The 16,683-nt window shown below is 45.2% G+C and overlaps 2 protein-coding genes across 19 annotated transcripts in view; both read right to left on the minus strand.

The window, feature by feature from the left end:
- LOC127592965 (nephrocystin-3-like) overlaps positions 1–12,342 on the minus strand; it is a 31,234-nt gene extending 18,892 nt beyond the window's left edge. The window contains exons 1-27 of the mRNA XM_052054106.1: positions 11,618–12,342; positions 10,532–10,657; positions 10,321–10,471; positions 10,080–10,232; positions 9,802–9,935; positions 8,690–8,853; positions 8,455–8,611; positions 8,314–8,388; positions 8,058–8,228; positions 7,884–7,987; positions 7,673–7,787; positions 7,447–7,590; positions 7,279–7,376; positions 6,860–6,962; positions 6,707–6,789; positions 6,470–6,602; positions 6,189–6,353; positions 5,505–5,599; positions 5,285–5,407; positions 4,345–4,534; positions 4,015–4,256; positions 3,851–3,926; positions 2,819–2,946; positions 2,504–2,744; positions 1,902–2,027; positions 1,685–1,800; positions 1,280–1,432 (exon numbers count right to left, since the gene is read on the minus strand). Of these exons, the coding sequence (XP_051910066.1) occupies positions 1,280–1,432; positions 1,685–1,800; positions 1,902–2,027; positions 2,504–2,744; positions 2,819–2,946; positions 3,851–3,926; positions 4,015–4,256; positions 4,345–4,534; positions 5,285–5,407; positions 5,505–5,599; positions 6,189–6,353; positions 6,470–6,602; positions 6,707–6,789; positions 6,860–6,962; positions 7,279–7,376; positions 7,447–7,590; positions 7,673–7,787; positions 7,884–7,987; positions 8,058–8,228; positions 8,314–8,388; positions 8,455–8,611; positions 8,690–8,853; positions 9,802–9,935; positions 10,080–10,232; positions 10,321–10,471; positions 10,532–10,657; positions 11,618–11,941 (3,890 nt within the window). The 5' untranslated portion in view covers positions 11,942–12,342. The remainder of the gene's footprint in view (positions 1–1,279; positions 1,433–1,684; positions 1,801–1,901; positions 2,028–2,503; positions 2,745–2,818; positions 2,947–3,850; positions 3,927–4,014; positions 4,257–4,344; positions 4,535–5,284; positions 5,408–5,504; positions 5,600–6,188; positions 6,354–6,469; positions 6,603–6,706; positions 6,790–6,859; positions 6,963–7,278; positions 7,377–7,446; positions 7,591–7,672; positions 7,788–7,883; positions 7,988–8,057; positions 8,229–8,313; positions 8,389–8,454; positions 8,612–8,689; positions 8,854–9,801; positions 9,936–10,079; positions 10,233–10,320; positions 10,472–10,531; positions 10,658–11,617) is intronic.
- An 846-nt stretch (positions 12,343–13,188) lies between these two features.
- Positions 13,189–16,683, minus strand: part of si:ch211-285f17.1 (sickle tail protein homolog) — a 102,835-nt gene continuing 99,340 nt past the window's right edge. For 15 of the 18 annotated variants that reach the window (XM_052054066.1, XM_052054059.1, XM_052054064.1 and 12 more), the window contains one exon: positions 13,189–15,594. In XM_052054066.1, the coding sequence (XP_051910026.1) occupies positions 15,118–15,594 (477 nt within the window). In that variant the 3' untranslated portion in view covers positions 13,189–15,117. The remainder of the gene's footprint in view (positions 15,595–16,683) is intronic. The other 3 variants (XM_052054065.1, XM_052054072.1, XM_052054075.1) reach the window with 1 other exon arrangement.

Raw genomic sequence — 16,683 nt, forward strand, 5'->3', positions numbered from 1 at the left:
GACTTCCTTGAACACATTATATTACAACACATAAAAACACAAACACACAGTCTAGTATTGCACTGTATTTGGACCATTCAACAATTTTGTAGTTAGGCCACCTAATGAAAGCACCTGCATCATGACGTGCTTTAAAGCAGACTCATTCAACTTCAGTGAGCTCTTTGCGTTTGAAGACTGAGCTCATTTTAATACAATACATGCTCCCATTTTTTTAACCCAAATGTGAGCAGGAAAATAACTAGAATTTCACAGCTTAAGAAATTGCACTTATTTTTTTGGAAGAAAACAGTTAATATTTTGGCAGTCAAAATATCATTTGGGTCAAAGATAAATACTGATATGTTAACCGTGACAGAAACACCACATTTGTTGGGTCATTTCAAAACTTCACTTGTAGCAGACGTGTGCACATTTTCAGCATGACGTCTCTGATCCACTGGTGAAAGGACACTTTGATCCTCTCCTCTTTCATCTATAACTGCTTCAGACAATATGTGTTGTGTTGTGTTATTTTCACTTCAAAATGGCGCCGCAAGAGTAGCTGCCTTTCCAGCAGCTCCTATATTTTGTTGTTCTACTTCTTCCTTTCATAACTGTGCTGCTGTGAATTGGGGATTTCTCCATTGCGAGACTAATGAAGGTTTTATCTTATTATCAATGCTGTTGTATAAACCTTACATTGGGACACTTACTAACCATTGTATAGCAAATAAGACAATAGATAAATCATTAAAAATGGTTGCAGTAACTATTATTAAAGGGAGTACATGTATTGAATACTATTTGGCCAAGTCACATCTTTCACAATTTAGTTAACAAAGTGCCTTCTCTCTTCTCGTTCGACCCGAGAGGCGTTCAAAGACGGCCTCAGAAAAATGGAAGTTAATGATCACTTCACTGTCACTAAGAAAAGCGAAAATAATAAACAAAACCAAAAAAATCAAGCGAGGAAAGTACTAAATAAATTCTATGGGGGCGTTTGTGAAAACACAACAAAGGAAGTAATAACAAACAATTCCGAGACAGTCCAGTCTCCTACATGCATGCAGCATGTTTCCTTCATTATAAGTTTTATAGAAGGCTCCAGACATATTTGTTTTGGTTTTTTTGTCCTATATGGCTCTTTCATTCAACATTTTGGGTTGCCGACCCCTGTCCTACCATTTCCTGAAGCAAATAGAAAACGTATTCACGATTCTGAATGACAAAAAGCTCTGTGTGCAAATCCACTTTTCCCAAGTGGTAGCGTGCCTGTGCACAGGGGTGACAGGGTTACCTGGGGCCGTGTGGTCCCCGGAGGCTGAACGTGTCGGCGCTGGACGAGTGGCGCGACGGCGCGTTGCCGCACGCCACCGATGGCTCCGCCTCCTTGATCTCCATGGCGCGCTTGTACAGCTCGGCTGCCGTCTCGAAGTCGCCCTCCTCGTAGCTGCAAAAAAGGAGAATGTCAGGCTAAGAGCTAAGATGGCAGACGTTCAACCGCTTAGTACCAGCTGCCACGCAAAGGACCGCACCTCTTCTGTCGCCGTTGCAAGTAGACCGCTACTTTTGAGTTGTGCTAAGTCTACTGTGTGCAACTGAGGAAGTAAATTCCGAGTGCGTTTCACACACTTGGCCGAAAAATGTCATTCTGATTGTTATGACTGCTTGGTGGAGGTAAAGTGTTTTTGCGGTTACATACCTGAGCACCGCCAGGTTCTTGAGAGTCTCCCCGACGCGCGGATGCGAGCGTCCCAGGCTATCTTCGTACACTTTGAGCGCTCGTTCATAGAGAGGCAAGGCTTCGCCGTGCTTCTTCTGATAAACATACGCAAGCACAGCATCACGTGACCATGTAAAAATATATATTTTATACATCCGCGTGTGTGTTAATTAGGAGAGCAAAAATCAGCGGTCACCAGCTGACAGTAGATGACCGCCAAGTTAACCAGTGCCGTCGCTACGCTGGGATGTTTCGGCCCAAAACTCTTTTCCCGGATGTCCAGTGAGAGCTCGTAGAGGGGCACCGCCTTCTCCAGCTTCCCCTGCATATACAGTACACATATTATAGATTTCTATGTATCAATTATTTCGTCAATCACTTACATCAACATTTTGTAGAGCTAAGTGGCAGCACCTACTAATTTCTTTCTGCTATTTGAGGTGAGGCTTTTATTAATTTTTTCTAAGTGACGATCTTTTTGAAAAAGAGGCTACCTTTTCAGGCTATTCTGTAGACACTGCGAATAGTTCATTGACCTAAAATCACGGCGTGTCAGTTTTTTCGTTTGTTGTACAATGAAGTATTTAGTTGAGAAGAGTGCTTTAATTGTACAAATGCTTGTGTAGCGATGGTGAGTAATAAAGAAAATTCCAGCCAGCACCCATTGTTATTTTTCCCTGATGTGTTTGTTAGGAGGTCAGGCATTAATTCATTTTTCAACTGACGATTACTTGAGGCATTTTTATATTAATTTGCTTTGATTCATGAAAGATGAATGAATGAATGTTTACACCTCACCCTGCGCTTATAGAGCATGGCCAGGTGTTTGAGCGTGTAGGCAAGCGAGGGGTGGTCCGGCGAGAGGCCCCTCTTACGGATGTCAAGCGCCCTCTCGTACATATCCTCGGCCGCCTCGTAGTCCCGCCTCTCTGTGTGCAGTGCCGCCAAATTGTTGAGGGACTGCGCGCAGTCGGGGTGGTCCGGGCCCAGGACGCGCTGGCGCATCTCTAGCGAGCGCGTCAGGAACACCTTGGCCGCACTGGTCAGAACGTGCAAAGTAGACGTGATGCGGCGGAAGGTCCTAGAAGGGTCGTGAGGGCGGGTGAAACTTACTCCAGGTTGTTCTGGAGGTAGTAGAGCACACCCAGTTCGTTAAGGGTCCGGGCGCAGTCGGCGGAATCGGTCCCGAGGGTGAGCTCTTCAAGCTGGAGGGCCCGGCGACGCAACAGAGTGAAGCCATACTGCAGCGCGGAGAACACAGGCAGATAACTCACCAGCGACAACATTAGGTACAGCTTCCTTGGCTGCTCTAGTGATAAACTGATTAATAAACTAACACGTCTGATGGTGTAAATCAAAACCAAGCATTATTTTCAGAAACTTAAGAATTTGGACAAGTGTACATTGGGCTGCCAGTGCTCACGAGGTCATTTCTTTTTACGACTGTTAAGTATCCTTTATAAAGTCCTTCACAAGCAGCCGTTTTCAAAGCACAGCTCCTCATTTTGCCAGATGTTTTAGAGCATTTGCACTCATCTTTCGAGACTCACAGAAGATTGTGTTCAGTGACAATTTAAGCTGTGCACCTATCGCCACAGAGTGGAGACACTCCTCCTTAACCCAAAAAATATATAAATAAGCCCAGCAAAAAATGTGTAATAAGTATCTGGGTGTTGGTATGACATGCCGACCTATTTTTTTCCAGTGGAAATTTCGTCTTTTTTTTTCATTGTCAACTGTATTTTTAACACGTTGACATTTGATCAATTCGAACATTTCCATTTTGTAGTATTATCGAGTTTGTAGTATTATTAATTCATTCATTTTATGTTTGAGCGTCATATTATTTCATGTTAAGCGTTCCTAAATTCTATTCTGTTGTTTAATGATTGCTTAGACATATTTTTATATTGATACGTTCCGATTGGCTGTGAAGGTAAGAGAAACGGGAAGTGATTTTTGTTACGAGAGTTATGTTCTCAAACGTGCTCCGGTGCAGACGTCTTTTTTTCCCCCCTTTTAATAAACTGCATTAAAGGATTCCATCTGTCCTTTTGTCATTCGTAAAGAAGAGTCATGCACTGAAAAACAACGAAGCCCTCAACTTACACTACTACTGTACGATAGCAGTACTTCAATATTCACCATATGGCCTTTCTGGCGAGCCGTTTTCTGCCTGATCTTCATTGACCTCTTCCTGAGTTTCTCCGCCTGTTCATACCTAAATCGAGATAATGATAAAAGTATATCGCTCATCTGCATCAGTGATGCCGGCAGCATTGTAATAGCCACTCGCGGCACCAGCGTACTTGTTTTGTTTCTGGTAGAGTACGGCAAGGGACTCCAGCTCTCGTGCCACGCTGCCGTGCTCGGCCCCGTAGGCGTTCTCGCTGATCTCCAGCGCCTGCTTGTACAGTTGCTCGGCATTGCTGTACTTCTTCCACTGGACGTAGACGGCGGCTAGCTGATGCAGAGAGCGCGCTACGCTGGGATGGTCAGGGTCCAGGGCGGTCTCTCGGATCTCGAGTGACCGCTGCAGAGGAGCTACGGCCTAGCAGGGAACAAACAAAGAACAAGGTGGATTATACGCTATCATTTCAGGATGAACCAATACTTAAAAAAAAAAAAATGCCCCCCACCTGACTGGACAGGCCCAAGTCTTTGAGGAAACGTCCCAACGTCTCGTACAAGTTGGCCAGCTTGGTCATGCTGTCCTCACTTTCGCAGTTCTTCTCGTAATGCTTCAGCGAGTCAAAGTACTCGGTGGCCATGGAGCTTTTGTCCTTGCCCACAAACTGCCAGTAGGCGAGCAGCTCGGAGAAATGACCCCTGTAGATCAAATTAGAATTTTTGGCAAAGCAGGGCTAGTGGCGGCTTGTTTGCGCGATCCATTTTAATGAATCGAATTCTATCACGAGGTTACTCTCCTGACTTTACAGTACATTCTGACTTTATTTCAGATCAGCTCTTCGTGATTTCTACAAACTCTCCATAGAAAGGTCATTCTTTAGTTATTATTATTATTATATTATTGTGATTTCAACGCCTCAGTAGGTAGGAGTTGTACTTAAGGTCCGTGTGTGACAAAATATCAATCCAAAAACATGTGGAAAGTGTAGTTTTATTTTTTTTATACTGACTGACAGCCCTCAACATTAAACTCAGCAATAAATTAAAAATAAATACATTCACACTGTATGCCAACTGTGATTTAAGGATTATAACCACTCAGCCCCGCACATGACGATGGTTGTGTATGCATTTATGTATTGCATGGCGAGGTGTGTGGACTCCCGATTGTTTCGGAACCGTAACAGGTCACGTGACTGGTCTCGTTCTCATTTCAATATTCATACGAGTATCTTGACTATCCAGTATATCTCAATTTCAATACAATAAAGATATATTGCCCAGCCTATTTTAAAGCAACATTTTTTGAAGTGAGTTTCAGTAAGTTTTTATATGGTCCCTATTTTGCTGATTTTCTGCAAATGCGTGTGGGTCTGGAACATATAACTCATGCCCGGTCACAATTTTAAGAATTACGGTTAGCTTATGACAGCACGCGGACACACAAACCTCTTGTACAGGTTCTGGGAGACAAACAGGTTCAAAAGGCTCAATTGCAGTTTGGTGCGGTCCTCCTGCTGCTGGAGCAACCAAGGCAGCTCGTCGGCGACGCGCCACGTCACGTGATCATGACTACCAGAAACACACGTCCAGTGAAATGAGTGAAATTCACATACAATGAGAGAATGGAGGGTTTGTGCGAGAGCAAAGATGGCCGTCCGGATGCCACCTGAGTTGCTGGCTGAAGTAGTGGATCAGCTTCTCTCTGTATGTCGTGCAACCGCACCCTGCGCTCAGAAACTCCAATCTCACCGCTTCCCACGCCTGGTGACACAAAAGACAAGATTTTTTTTTTTCTGACCAAAGTGGATTGTAAATAACACATTCATTCATTCATTCATCTTCCGAACCGCTTGATCCTCACTAGGGTCGCGGGGAGTGCTGGAGCCTATTCCAGCCGTCTTCGGGCAGTAGGCGGGGGACACCCTGAATTGGATGCCAGCCAATCACAGGGCACACAGAGACGAACAACCATCCACGCCCACACTCACACCTAGGGACAATTTAGAGTGATCAATCAGCCTGCCACGCATGTTTTTGGAATGTAGGAGGAAACCGGAGCACCGGGAGAAAATCCACGCAGGCCCGGGGAGAACATGCAAACTCCACACAGGGAGGCCGCAGCTGGAATCAAACCCGGTACCTCTGCACTGTGAAGCCGACGTGCTAACCACTGGACTACCGGGACAAAATGGAATGATCCGAACAGAAATGCATTCTCGAGTGATTAAATGTTCGCCATGGAAGAACATTCCATTTCTAAATTTCAAGCTTCATTTACTTTTGTAGTAAGTATCCATTTGTCGCATTCATTTTTTAGGACTGCCCATGTGAACCAATGGGGCGCAGGTACCTGCAGATGTTGGAATCTGATGAGGCCGCAGTGGAGGGTGACCACGCAGAGTCTACTCAGACGAAAGAGCATTGACGCCAGCGCTGGAAATTCCAACTCTGGGAGAAGATCGAGAACCTCGGACTCACTCACTCCATTGTGACTGGAGTACAGCAGGCAGAGTATCTGCACACAAGATGAAAACAAAAGTCCGGATAAGCAGTGAGCGCTGATGTTTTAGATTTATTCGATTTTTTTTTTGTTTTCATGGCAGCCATATTCCATCTCCCCAAGTAGACCACCTCTCTCATGATGTGTCGCTCTTTGTCCGAGCCGAGGGAGTCCAGCGTCATTTTGAGCGCCAGGCGGTAGAGTGACAAGGTGTCCTGACACTGCAGGCACTGCTCGAGGCTCTTCTCCAGCGACCATCCTCCACTACACATTAAAAATAATAAGAAGAATGATTTTTTTTTTTTAATCGTGTTTGATTGGTAGCCTGGTTGTTCTCCAAATACTGAATAAAAAAAAAATTTGAGAACCTAGTGCTCATCCTTGCGAGCAATGTGACGTATAAAGCGTTGCAAGTCGACGCAGAACGGCAGTGCTTCTCCAACTTCTTCTCCTGGAGAAGATATACTTGAGTCACTCCCACCGCACTGAGATGGACACACATAGCAGTGAGCTGGTCCTACCTGATCTTTGGTGAGTCGGAGGTCCGAGTTAAGGCACTCTGCGTTTACCACACTCCTGACCTCCCTGGGACTCAGCGGGTCCAAGTGAAGAGTGGGCCACAACCTGTAGAGAGCCCATTATGTGCTTCTTAAAAAATCCCAAAAACAAAACAAAACAGGCTGTTCTGTTCAAATTGTTGCTGAATCTTTTATTTCCTGAAAATAAGTATTTTCAAGTTTGCAGTGACACCCTATGGAGACAGACAGGCACTGCTAAATGACGTTTTGGGGTTTTTTTTTGCATAAGTGTCATGAAAATGTTAAGGATTCGCCATGAAATACTTAATTAGTATTTGTTATGAACTGAAATGCATATAAATGTGTTCTCTCCTTTTTTTCTAGTCAACAGACGGCTGCCGTGTGTGACGTGTAGGACCGACCGCCACGCCTGAGGACACGTCTCCACGTTGACAGACACGACCACTCTGACGTTTACGGGCAGCGGGTCAATCAGCCACTTCATGTGTCTTTCTGCTTGCTGGGGAAGGAAGATAAGGCGCATGTTATCATTCTGAACTGAAATCACACGCTCAAAGCTGACGTGAGACCTGGATTTGGTCAATGGAGTCTATGATGATGATGATGTTGCCCTGGTGGCGCGCCGAGAGCCTCTCGAGCCAGCGGGGAAACTCCTCCAGGATCTTGCTGGGCTCCATGGACAAGCCCGAAATGGACCAGAAATGTTGCAGCAGCTACGGCACCGTCCGTCGGACAACAAATTCACTTGTGAGGTTTTGAATTTGGAAGATAAAACGAGGCAGGAAGTGATCTCACTTTCACCGTGAGGCGCTTGATGATGAGGACAGGCTCAGAGCTGGAGGACATGGGTCGCCCGACGAAATGGGAGAGGAACAAGGTGTTGGGGGACTGCTTCTGCTGCAGTTCGATCCTACAGAGGACAACAAATGCTCACGCTGCTTTTCCACACTTGGAAACAACACGGCGAGAAATGTATCAAATTGAGAAAAATTGGAGTTTTTCTTACCATTTGGCAAGGAGAAGGGACTTCCCCGAGCCCGGACCGCCTGACACCAGCAGAGGTGGCGTCGGAGGAGGGGTGGCGATCATGTCGTTGAGCCGGTCCACGTACTGTGGAGAACACCGCATGTCGATTCAGCCCGAGGTGATCGAGAGGAACTACGAAGGAAAGAAGCTCAACCTTTTGGAAGCCCAGCTGTGAGCTGGTGCTGCCGCACGCCTGCTGATAGGACTCCATCTGCTCCTGCTCGTCGTGAAGGTCCCACAGGACGTCGCCCGAGTCTTCCTCGCGACCCTCCTCGATGGCGGAGTCCTTTGGGTCCGCGTCCGCTCCCTCGAAACCGAGCAACTCCTACAGCAGAAAAAAAAAGGGTGACCTTAAAACTTGACGGGAATATTGCATGAATTGAACGTATGCATTCACGCATGGGGGGGACCTGTTTGATGATTTTCTCCAGCTGAGCAGAAATGAGGCTGGCTCCATCTTCAGCAGAACCGCTATGGTCCAAGACCTGGTCACATGTGCAACACATGTACCCCCACTCAACCAAAAATGGTCATGGTTCTGCATACTGCACCTTTATTTTAGCAGCCTTGTCCGCAGCGTTGACCCTTTCCAGAAGCTTCCTGGTGGGCCCGGACAAGTTGCCATCTCCTTCCGTCCTGAGGTAGAGCACTAATGGATGTCCATCTGGATTCTTCACAAAAGCCTCCTCGCAATCCTCCACGACCGAGCTGCGACATCACAACAGAATCACACGAGCCGGGAATTCAAACTGAGGTTTTTACTCAAAGTCGGCAGACTGGCGTTACCTGTTGACGGTGGATTTGAGGAGAAGCACGCAAACGGAGCTCCTCTCGATCTCCTGTTTGCGCGCCAATGCGAACGAGGCGGCGGCGTCGTCTTCGTGGAAGCAGACGTTCAGGTAGAAATGTCCCAGACCTTCACACAGCCTCCTCAGAACCAGAGAGTGTTTCTGTATTCAAGGTATGAAGTCATGGAGTGAACAGTGGACGACATCCATTTTACAGATCTTTTCAGATTTTTTTTTAAATGCCTGCAATAATAATAAATAAATAAATAAAATACTGGACGTTGACATTTAAACAGTGATCCCTCGCTATTCCACGGTTCGTTTATCGCGGCTTCGGTGCATCGCGGATTTTTTCAAACATTCATAATTTTTTTTCCCCCGCAAAAATCAGTGTCTAAGTGTCGTTTACTATGCGTGCTCGTGTGTGCCACTCTGCTCAAGCAAGGGTGAGTGAGTGTGTGTTGTTGATAAAAAGAGAGAGACAGAGAGACTTATAAGAACAAAAGCAGGTCTCTCCATCCTTAATTGTCTAAACAACATTAATTGACTAATCATAAACACGTCTGCTGCAGCCTGAGGGATCGCTGGCCTGTGTGTGTGTGTGTGTGTGTGTGTGTGTGTGTGTGTGTGTGTGTGTGTGTGTGTGTGTGTGTGTGTGTGTGTGTGTGTGTGTGTGTGTGTGTGTGTGTGTTAGTGTGCTCTGCTCAAGCGCAAAGGCCCAAGTGGGGCAAATATTTTTTAATATGTTAATTGGTCGCTACTTCGCGGATTTTCGTTTATGCTGGTGGTTTTGGTCCCCATTAACCGCGATAAACGATGGATTACTGTGTTCATCAATCCAAAATCTACTGCATCTGAATGCATCTTTTGGGAAAAAACTAACAAACAAACCAAAAAACAAAAAAAACAGAATTAGACTACATTTGCATTTGACTGCTATTTTAAGCCGCCTTAAATAATGTTAGAGTCCACAACTCTGTTCTTCCTTTATTACCCATACGGGTGACATCATCTCTGGTCACGTACCCGATATTTGTCGCCTCTTACACCGAGATCCCGCAAAAATGCCACTTCAGAAAACTTGGTTGCTCCCATCACGTGGATACACACCTTTGTAAAGATCTCCATCTCTGCTCTGGTCTCCGGTGTGCAGATGAAGTAGCAGCGCACCGTGTTGCTCCACAAGGCTTGAGGCACATGAGGGGACACCTGCAGCAGACTGGCCACCGCAGCATCCCAGTCATCTAGAAAAATGGGATCGCTTCTCATTAGGGCAAGATGGAAAAACGACTATTCTACTTCCGACAGGATGTATCCTACCTCAGCAGACTTTCGTCCTTGAACACCAGTCTATGCTTCAAATTCTGACATTCTACTCGCTTGCTTACCTCTGCTCACATTTGCAAAGGGGCCCTCTACGTCAATGAGGCTATGGGCGAACTCTGGTCCCCGGAAGGTCTGTTGCAGCTGCATCATGCTGCCCATAGAGGGCTCACTTCCCAGCACACCGCCATTCCAGTACTCACACTGGGTTCCAGCAGCTGGAGACACAAAACGCAATCCCCTGCCACAAGGTGTTGGAAGTTTTACCCTCCTCGGTTTTTGCACTTAAGAGTGGGTGGGCTTTACCAGTCACGGTAGTTTGGTTGTCGTCTGAATCGGAATCATTGGGACAATAAACTTGGATGCCCTGAGCTTGCAGTTGTTGCATTTTGGACTCCAAGTCCCGCTTGGCACGAAGGAGATCCTGGATTTCCTTCTCCTTCGTCTCCCGAAAGATCTTGCAGTGAACGAAGGGAAGGTTAGCATGAAGGAAAATATTTTAATGACTGGGACATACCTTAAATTGCCTCTTCACTTTATCCCGGTCATGCTCAAAGGTGGAAGCCCTCTCCATAGCTTGGTACTTGGCCTCCAAGGCGCTCTCCTTCTCTCTTAGGATCTTCTGGTAGGTCTTTTGCAAAGCCTGGGGTCACATTGAGGACATTTCAATGCCAAATGGCACATTTTCTCTTTGTTTTGGAGTGCGGGTTCTTGCAAATTTTGGTGGTTCTACTCATGATGGAGAGGCTGACGAAAATTGTGTTTTGAGGAAAAACTGATTAGATCTGACCGTATATTTTTTTGCAACCCATCATTATTTTGTGCTTCACCACTGCAAAATGTTAAGATTTTATTTGTTTTTGTAGTTTTAACCACAGTTGCACTGGACTAGTCGCCATATAGAAAGGTATTATGTTCAGGTTTATTCAAATAAAGAATTAAAACAAATGAGACAACATAGATGCAATGTCATTTTAAAAAAATCTGAATGCATTGATAAAGATGTGTTATATTTTTATAAAGTTCAATATGACATAGGGTGGCAAGATGGTCGACTGGTTAGCACATCATCCTCACAGTGCAGAGGTGCAGGGTTTGATTCTAGCTGTGGGCTTCCCGTGTGGAGTTTGCATGTTCTCCCCCTGCCTGCGTGGGTTTTCTCTGGGTACTGCGGTTTCCTCCCACACTCCAAAAACATGCATGACAGGTTAATAGAGCACTCGAAATTGTCCCTATGTATGATTGTGAGTGCGAATAGTCATTTGTGTACATGTGTACTGCGATTGACTGGCAACCAGTTCAGGGTGTACCCAGCCTACTGCCCAAAGACAGCTGGGATAGGCTCCAGTACACCCTTGACCCACGTGAGGATAAGCGGATTAGAAAATTGATGGATGGACAACACAATAGAGTGCTATTTGCCTTTAAAACAACACATTACAAAGACTTTAGGGGGTGGTGGAACAAATTTAATGTATTTCTATCCACTTCAGTGGTGTCTTGGTGCACTTAAGGCCAATATTTCTACTTTCACCAGTCTTTTTTAAAACACAAATATCGCGCATTTTTGGTAACTCTGTGTGACACTGCAGATGTATCCTACCTGTAACTCAGCCCTCAGCCTCTTATTTTCTTCGTCCAGCTTGGCCTCCTTCTTTTGCATAGACGTGATCTCGTTGTTCTTGCTGACGCGGAAGATCTCGTACTCCTTGCGCAGACGCTCGTACTCGGCGGCGTACTCGAGGTCCACGGAGCCAGTCGATTTAAAGCTGGCCCCAATCACCCGAGGTCCCCGGCGGAAGGAACTGCGCAAGAGCCGGGCTTTGGGCTTCACCTCCACGGGGATCTCGCACGCTTCGCCGCCCTCGCCCCCGTAGCCGTCCTCGATCACATCCCCGGGGCTGACCAGGGAGGAGGCCGTGCCCATGGTGGCTAAGGGGGCCTGTTAGACTTTTTGGGGAGTTTTGTGCGAGTAGCAGCCGTAAAAAATGTCATTAAATTAATTAACTAAGCCTGCTCAGAGAATAGTTCAGTTCCACCAAAACGCTGCACTCTAATTAGCGCCGACCATATCCCACCTGTTGCTGGTTTAGCTAGCGTTAGCATCACGAGGATGGCTCGCGGAAAAAGAAAGAAACATATAACGTCTGGAGGAAAAAACAGATTTAAAGGATAACCTGGTGTTAGTTTTAACTAGACCGCGATATCAGCAACGGTGTCACGTTCAATAATTAAACTAAAAAGATTCTTCTCAGCTTCTTCCTGGCTGTCCTGGTAACTAGCTGTACCTACGGGGACCCGCACGGGACAAAATAGCTAGAAGTCGATTAAAAAAAACAAAAATAATTATTTATCTGGGTAATCACGTCTAATTACCAAATCTGCGCCAGGCAAAATGAACAATATCTAAATATTTTCCACTATTACGGTGTTCTACGGTATGTACAACATTGAAAATCAACAATTTACAACAATCCATTTTCCCCCCAAAGACTTTGAATAAACAACTGATAACACGCGTTTGAATATTCTTATAAGTATGGGTATGTGGCTTCATTCAAGATTAACCAGGACACAACTGCCCTCATTTCAAGTGCAATAATTAATGCCATGTTGTTAATTTGTTGTATTGCGCCTTTTCTCCTCTCCATCACAAAACATGCACAAACATGCATTTGAATGAACACTGACGAATATTTGGAACTGTTCAGAATTCCTTCAATTTTGACAAAGGCCGCAGGCTTCATCTTAATTTAAAAAAAAAAACAGCCCCAAAGCATGACGCCACACCCCAGAGGGTATGCACACGTGTGCAACCACCACGTCATTTTTAAAATTGTTTTACAGTATTAAAAGATGAACATAATTTTGCATTCCACGGGTGCACATGGTCCATTGGCCGACTGAATTGTACCATACCTAACCATTTGTTTCTCTCTCTCTCTCTCTCTATATATACATATGTATATGTGTGTGTTTGTGTGTGTGTATCGAATCGTCTTTTGTGGAGGGAAGTTATTTACATACATATACATACAGTATATGATGAAAGTCGGCATTTTCAAACCTGTGTTGATGCGGAAGTTCCAGGTAGGACAAGTGATGTCAACACCTTTCACTCCTTTTACCAGCTTTTTTTTGCAGATTAAACACATACACAAAAAACACGCTTGTTTTTAAGCCTTTTATTCAAATCCAAAAATGGAAGCTCGCATTCCAGCAGGAGTGGGGAATCTTTTTCCTATTTTAAATGATGGGGAAAAAAAACCTGTAAGATGTGTCGATCAAACAACCTTCATGAGGTCATAAAGACGACAAGCATTTTTTTGAGGCTTTTTAGAACAGTTTGCCCACCCTTGCTTTCCAGGTTTCAATGTCTGCTGCTACTCAACATGGCGATATGACTTAAAGCTTTACAAAAACCAAACAAAAAAGAAAATATTTACATGGTCCAATCTGTGCAAACATAATTCTTTTATTTCTACACCGCTCTCCTAAGGTATCTGATGGATAGGCATGCATACGAATCATAAACTTTGGTGCGTTATTAAAACTACTTGTCTTAGTCGAGAGACAATTTACTCTTCTGTACATCCACCGTTTTGTTTCCTCTCGAGTACGGGTTACGTGACAGTACATGGGTGCGTATTCCCCTAAATTCCACCACCCAAAACTTGGATAACTTTGGCAAGTAGGCACACTTATGTTATTGGTCAGCGTGATGCTTCTTATTCTATTTCGCTCCCCAAATGTTGGCAGTTGAGACGCATTCACTTTGATGAGAAAAATACTCGGGTCTGTTTACAAGGCATTTACAAGGGTGGATACGCATTGACAGATTAAATATACTACGCTTATCCAAAGCTCTGGTACGAAAAAAATAAAACAATCTGTACACCCTATGTGTAATATAGTACATCTGATTCTAATGTAGAAGCCCCTTTCACACTGCTCGTATATTTTTTTTTACACTGTTCTGTACAAATAAACTGAGCTGGAATAGGACAAAGTATCAGAGCCGTAACAGAGGGGGTTACTCATTCTCTACCGGTCAGTTGCAATGAATGCAGTATTTGACTTTTTTTTTTCAAGGCAGTCGTGGGCCAGAAAAGCGTTCTCTGCTGGTTTAACACTATTTATAAATGTCAATATTTGCTCCATCTCCGTGGAATATTATATTAGTTCATTACCCACAGTCGATTTTCTTCATTTTGTAGTGTTTCATGTGGCTACATGTGATGTTGAATTTGTTCAGTCAGAGATCAGCCTCCATATGCTGTTGTGCCAATCTAATCTGCCCAGGGCCTTCAGACGCAGAGTAGCGATTTTAGATCAAACTTCAACTATGGTTATTATCGTTATTATTATTATTTTTTAAACATTTAAACATTTCAAATTTGCTTCAGGCGGCACGGTAGTCCAGTGGATCGCACGTCGGCTTCACAGTGCAGAGGTACCGGGTTCGATTCCAGCTCCGGCCTCCCTGTGTGGAGTTTGCATGTTCTCCCCGGGCCTGCGTGGGTTTTCTTCGGGTGCTCCGGTTTCCTACCACATTCCAAAAACATGCGTGGCAGGCTGATTGAACGCTCTAAATTGTCCCTAGGTGTGAGTATGAGCGTGGATGGTTGTTTGTCTCTGTATGCCCTGTGATTGGCTGGCAACCGGATCAGGGTGTCCCCCGCCTACTGCCCAGAGACAGCTGGGATAGGCTCCAGCACCCCCCGCGACCCTAGTGAGGATCAAGCGGTTCGGAAGATGAATGAATGAATTTGCTTCACATTAACATTCTCCACCATCTGATTGGTTGGTCAGAGCAAAACTTGTTAAGGGCAAATTCAACTGGCTAACCAGTCAAAGTAGCAATCATGTTTTGTCATGATTGTAGATGATTACCGGTATTTATATATTGTGGTTAGGCCCCACTAAGGGCCAAATTCACCGCCTGCCACTTTTTCTGTTACAGCTCTGATTATGCCATTTTATTTTGCATGGTCCCTGCGTGAAAGAGAACCCCCCCCCTCCCAAAAAACAGACAGTACAGTTTTTGCTGCTACACAAGAGGAGTTAGGGGGCCGCGTGGATTACGAAGGAGCTAAAGCGGGGCTAGTCCTTAGCCGCCGAGGCTGTCGGGATGCAGGATTTGCCGCTGCTGCCGTTGTGGGCCCGGTAGCTGGTGAAGCTGGGGGTGTGTATGGTGCGGATGCTCTTTCCGCCCGGGCCCAAAGGCGATAGAAGGGAAGGGGAGGTAGAAGAAGAGGATGAAGAGGAGAAGGAGGAGGAAGAATGGACTCGACCGTTGGGGGTCTGCGAGGAGAAGGAGAGAGCTTTAGCCGCGTGCTGCGAGGGGGGTTTGAGGGAGCCGTTGCACAGGGAGGGGATGTGCGAAGAGGGCAGGGAAGCCGAGCGAGCGTTATGGGAGGACGGGAGGGAGGACTTGGAAGAGGAGGACGGGTTAGCGGGATTAGCGGCGTCTGAGCCGCCTTTAGTAGCGCTAGGGTAAAAAGCGGGGATTTTAGAGACGGGTACAGCGGGGGAGGTAGTTTTATGATCCGCTCCCACTCTTTTAGTACTTCCGTTAGCCTGTGAAGAGAGATGCCAAAACACATTCTGATTGTCAAATAAAAAAGAAAAAAAAGTCAAACAATACACATACAAAAGTCTCTACAAACAGTGAAGACTAATGATACACAGACAACAATCAAGACAATATGTCTACCGGGATAACAGCAGGGGTGGGAATCAGTCTTGATATCACCACAATACAATGTCATCATCATGTTTTTGAAAACAAGGCAACTGGACTACATCACGTGATTTTGTCATGGTACATGGTCTCGAATTCTTCATGTCGGGCTCGACGAGGAAACAGAAGCAGAGCAAAGTGACTTCAGGCAGCTGAATGTATTCCAAAGTGACACGGAGTTAGCGATATCACCTACTTTTCAAAAAATAAAACTTCAAGGTGATGAAGTTAGTTTGATAATAACACTCTATTACAAATATTTCATGCTAGTAGCAGAGCAGGTTGTGGCTAACCTAGTCTTGTTGGCTGCTAATGCTATCTTCGTGTTGCTAGCGCTGCTATTTTCATTCTCTGCGGCGTTCAAACTACACTCTAAGTGTCTGCCATTATGAATGGCTTTCTTTGAACAGAGTTTAAAAGTCCTCTGGCATCTATATTTGGGTTCAAATTACAATTTGAACTGTTCATTTTTGTAGGCAATTAGATGTGTGTGTGTGTTTTTTTTTGCTATTCGCATTCATTCCCAATCCTGCGAGGGTTTTATTAAAACGCCACAGTTTGAAAATCACTGGAAGAGTTTCGAACTGGTGTGACCACCGTCCACCTGAGTGTTAAACTGAGTGGGAATACTCCATAAGACAGAAAACTTTGTCATTAACAAAGAAGTATCTTCAACCACAATTGGGTAGTCCAGTTGCCTTGATTCAACTCCTTTAATCGCCAGTCAAATCCCCGATAACTGTCCCTTCATCAACGTTGATATTTTGTCCCACCCGTACTGAACAGAGAGACGTTACCAGGAAACAAGATGCATACAGTAGGTTAGACTGGTAGGGACATCTCTTCAGCTTCCTTTGTTAGACGGAGTGTTAGATTCTCCCAAGAGGCTGTGGGAGACGTTTCAGAAGATGCACAGAAGGGTTTGG

Source organism: Hippocampus zosterae, chromosome 20 (genome assembly GCF_025434085.1).
Source record: "Hippocampus zosterae strain Florida chromosome 20, ASM2543408v3, whole genome shotgun sequence".
NCBI classification, from domain to species: Eukaryota; Metazoa; Chordata; class Actinopteri; order Syngnathiformes; family Syngnathidae; genus Hippocampus; species Hippocampus zosterae.